Below are 3,916 nucleotides of genomic sequence, written 5' to 3'. Positions count from 1 at the left end.
GCATTTTCTCAAAGATTTTTATGGAAAAGAAATGCAAAGGAAGAACTGCTGACATTGCTAGCAACCTGGATATCATGATTTTAGCAAAAGTAATCCAGACACAAGAAAACATGATAGCATGCTTTCTGTCGCCTTGGAGGTTTACACAAAGTAGTTGAACTGAGTATAATAGCATAGATAACTAGAGGCTCAAAATGGTAGTGAAAGAGTAATAGAGGAAATTGGGTAAACGGTGTTAAATGGAAGTGATACGTTTTAGTACCACAGCTCAGTGGGTTCGTGATGTTCATCATAATGCCAAAAAAAAAAGAAATGAAAGGAAAAGCTGGCAGGTCACTAACACGAAGAACAACAGATGGGTAGAAGAGCTGCTGCCACACTGAATTGGATTATGTTGTGGGTTTTTCTTGGGGTATTGTAACATACACTGTAAAATGAACAAGTATTATGTTAATAAAAACTTGAAATAAGCTTAAGAACACGTATCTTGCCTGTAGGAGGCTGCATGAGTTCACACAAGCTGGCTCTAAAGCTGGCTCTATGGCCTAGAGGGTAGGATGCCTGCATCCCAGATCTGAGTGTCTGGGTTTGATTCCCAGCTCAGGATCCAGACTCCAGCCGTCTGCTAATGCAGATCCTAGGAGACAATGATGATGGGTCAACTGAGTAAATAAATCCTGGTTAAAAATAAGACAAAAACTGGCACTCAGTCGCATCGGAAAGGTCCAACAGGTGATTTATTTCACTGAAATGAGAATGAATGTCTTGTACTCGGCATGAACTCAGATATTTCAGGATTAACAATAGGAGCAAAGTGATTTACATATAGATTTCTTTACAAATTAAATAACTTTTAGCACATACGAAGTCAGTTTCATCAATACAACAATTGCTTACCAGCAGAAAATATTGTCATGGAGTTTATGATTAACTTGTTTCAGCGATAATAATTCAGAAACTCATGATCTGGAAAGAGCAGAATTTCTCAAAAGGAATATAAGGTGGGACATGATTTTCCCAAGTTCAGTAGTGTTTCCAGAATGTTTGCCTAGAATTGTTTCTACAACATGATGATTCTGCTCCAGCAGACTTTCAAGTCCTTGTTTTGGGTATGGACAGTTGATCGGTGGTTAGTCGTACTCAATGTGAAAAAAAGTGTGAAATGTAGAGCAAACGTCTATACAGTGTTTATATCCTATGATTTTTCTTATTTTTTCTCCCTCCAACAACTTAGTATACAACTCATTGCGTGTGCGTATATGTATGTGTGAGGGGGGTATCTAAGAAACCCACAGTGTTTACCCTCTCACTCTATGTCATGACTGGGGATTATTTCATTGTTTCAACTTAACTCAATTGCTCTCTGATGAGCTAGAAATTCCATTGAGGGTAATAAAATTTAATCAACATTTAATGGTCATTTTTCACTGGCCTGCTTCCTTAATTGCTGTGACTGACTATTTCATGCCAGGAGCTCATAGTGAAACAGCTCAGAAAATTAAATATCTGTACAATGTTTTACAGCAATATCAGTCATTTGTTTATAAAATTATATAAGTAAAGTGACTGTCATAAAGTTATTTAATGTCAAATCTTGGGGACAAGAAAGCCTTCAGGGAACAAAACGCTGTGTGACAATAGAAAGCTAGGAGATTTTCAGGACACTGAGACAAACACAAAAAAATAGAATTCATTGATTTGGTATGCATATTTTCTTAAGAGAAAAAATTAAAGAAATATTAGGTTTATTAGCATCATCATTTAAAATGCATATATTTAATAAAATTAGTCAGCATCTAAAGCCTGTATATTTTTGCAGTGTGCTAAACAGTATCTCTTTCCACAATATGATGTGTATTAATTAAACATATTGGACACACATGTGATGCAGTCAGTGAACTAGCTTTTATATTTGTTTTTGTTTTGAGCCTTGCAGTTCCTGGCTTCAAAACAGAAAACGATCGTTCAGTTTTTTTGTACGGGATGTAACGCTTGTCACCAACTGTGCTGTCGAATAGCAGATTCTTGCTTCTCTCTGAGTGTCTCTTGCTATGTGCTACTCAAGCCCCTATCTATCCTCCCTCTATGGCACTATTTTCTTTGACAACCACTAATCCAATTTCAAAGGCACCACTTTGTTTTCCCTACAAACATTAATATACAGAAGAGCATGTGTGATATTTGTCATATTGTGTCTGGCTTACTTCACTTAATGCAATGATATCAAGATCTACATTTTGGTTAGAATCCTGAATTTACAGCCTGCAGCCTTATCAATGTTTGTAGATCCTTACACAGACCTAGGCAGCCTCTGCTACCTCCCAGCCACAAGAGTGGAGCCTCATCATGTTCGTGGGAATGAGCATTTGTGAAAATGAGTATGGTTCTAAGGAAGGGGCTCCAGTGATTTTCCAGCGTGGGACTCTGTGAGTTCAGCACTGGAAGCATTGCTGAGTAGACCCTCACAGTTGTGACATGGAGTTTGTGCTCTTCTGCCACTCACTGCTGTTCACTCTGTTGGCAGCCTTTGGTCCCTGACTCCATCCCCTGCTGAAGAATCCATGGGAAACAGGAACAATGTGACTGAGTTTATCCTCCTGGGGCTCACTCAGAGTCCAGAGGGTCAGAAAGTTCTGTTTGTTGTGTTCCTACTCATCTACCTTGTGACAATAATGGGCAATCTGCTCATTCTGGTGACAATCATGGCCAGCCAGTTGCTGGGATCCCCCATGTACTTTTTTCTGGCCTTTTTATCCTTTTTTGATGCTGTCTACTCTACTACCATTGCTCCCAAAATGATTGTGGACATGCTCTATGAGAAAAAGACTATCTCCTTTCAGGCATGTCTGACTCAAGTGTTTATCGAACATTTGTTTGCAGCTGCTGAAGTCATTCTTTTGGTGGCCATGGCCTATGACAGATACGTGGCCATCTGCAAACCTCTTCACTATTTGACCATCATGAACCGACGTGTGTGTGTTCTCCTGCTCTTGGTGGCCTGGATTGGAGGCTTTCTCCATTCATTGGTTCAACTTCTCTTCATTTATCAGCTTCCTTTCTGTGGCCCCAATGTCATTGACAACTTCATCTGTGATATGTATCCTTTGCTGAAACTTGCCTGTGCTGACACCTACCTCATTGGACTCTCCATGATTGCTAATGGAGGGGCGATTTGCACTGTCACCTTCTTCATTCTCCTGGTTTCCTATGGGGTCATACTGCACTCTCTTAAGAGTCACGGATTGGAAGGCAGGCGCAAAGCTCTTTACACTTGCACATCCCACATCACGGTAGTTGTTCTGTTCTTTGTCCCCTGTATCTTCCTGTATGCCAGGCCCATGACTAACCTCTCCATAGACAAATGCATAACTGTGGTTTTAGCGCTCATAACTCCCATGTTGAATCCTCTCATCTATACTCTGAGGAATGCAGAAATGAAAAATGCCATGAGGAAACTTTGGAGCTCAAAAGTGACTGCAATTGGAGTGGGGCTCTATTGCAGAAACAGAACATGACATGCAGTCTTTGGTAGAAATAAGAAAGCCTCACTCTCAGCAATTATGGCTTTATTGTTGTTTGCTTTGGTTATGTATCCTAATATCAAGAAACTGAAATTATTTCAAATTTATCTAAATGGAACATGTTATATCCTTTAGGAGCATTGAGAATTGAGAGTGATTAATACTTTATGTATTTTTATTAATATGAGAAAATAATTGGTGATAAATGTTTTAGTTTGTTAAAAATTTTAAAATTTTCTTTTAAAAATTTTATCTTGTTTAATTATTCTGATATATGTTTGTGTTCTACAATGTGATATTTTTAAACTAATACAAATTATGATATTCATATCTCAGGAACTTGTTACTTTTTCTAAAAAAGCTTTATTTTATTTATCTGTAATACAGAGAGAAAG

The 3,916-nt window shown here is 38.4% G+C and overlaps 1 protein-coding gene across 1 annotated transcript; it reads left to right on the top strand.

Moving 5' to 3' along the window:
• Positions 1-434: 434 nt before the first annotated feature.
• LOC101519433 (olfactory receptor 4A15-like) lies at positions 435-3,515 on the top strand. Its single transcript, XM_058662264.1, has 2 exons — positions 435-465; positions 2,557-3,515. The coding sequence occupies exons 1-2, from the start codon at positions 435-437 to the stop codon at positions 3,513-3,515; spliced, it is 990 nt and encodes a 329-aa protein (XP_058518247.1).
• The last annotated feature ends 401 nt before the right edge of the window (positions 3,516-3,916 follow it).

The sequence above is a fragment of the Ochotona princeps genome, chromosome 4 (assembly GCF_030435755.1).
Source record: "Ochotona princeps isolate mOchPri1 chromosome 4, mOchPri1.hap1, whole genome shotgun sequence".
NCBI classification, from domain to species: domain Eukaryota; kingdom Metazoa; phylum Chordata; class Mammalia; order Lagomorpha; family Ochotonidae; genus Ochotona; species Ochotona princeps.
This window is presented reverse-complemented; position numbering and strand designations above follow the sequence as displayed.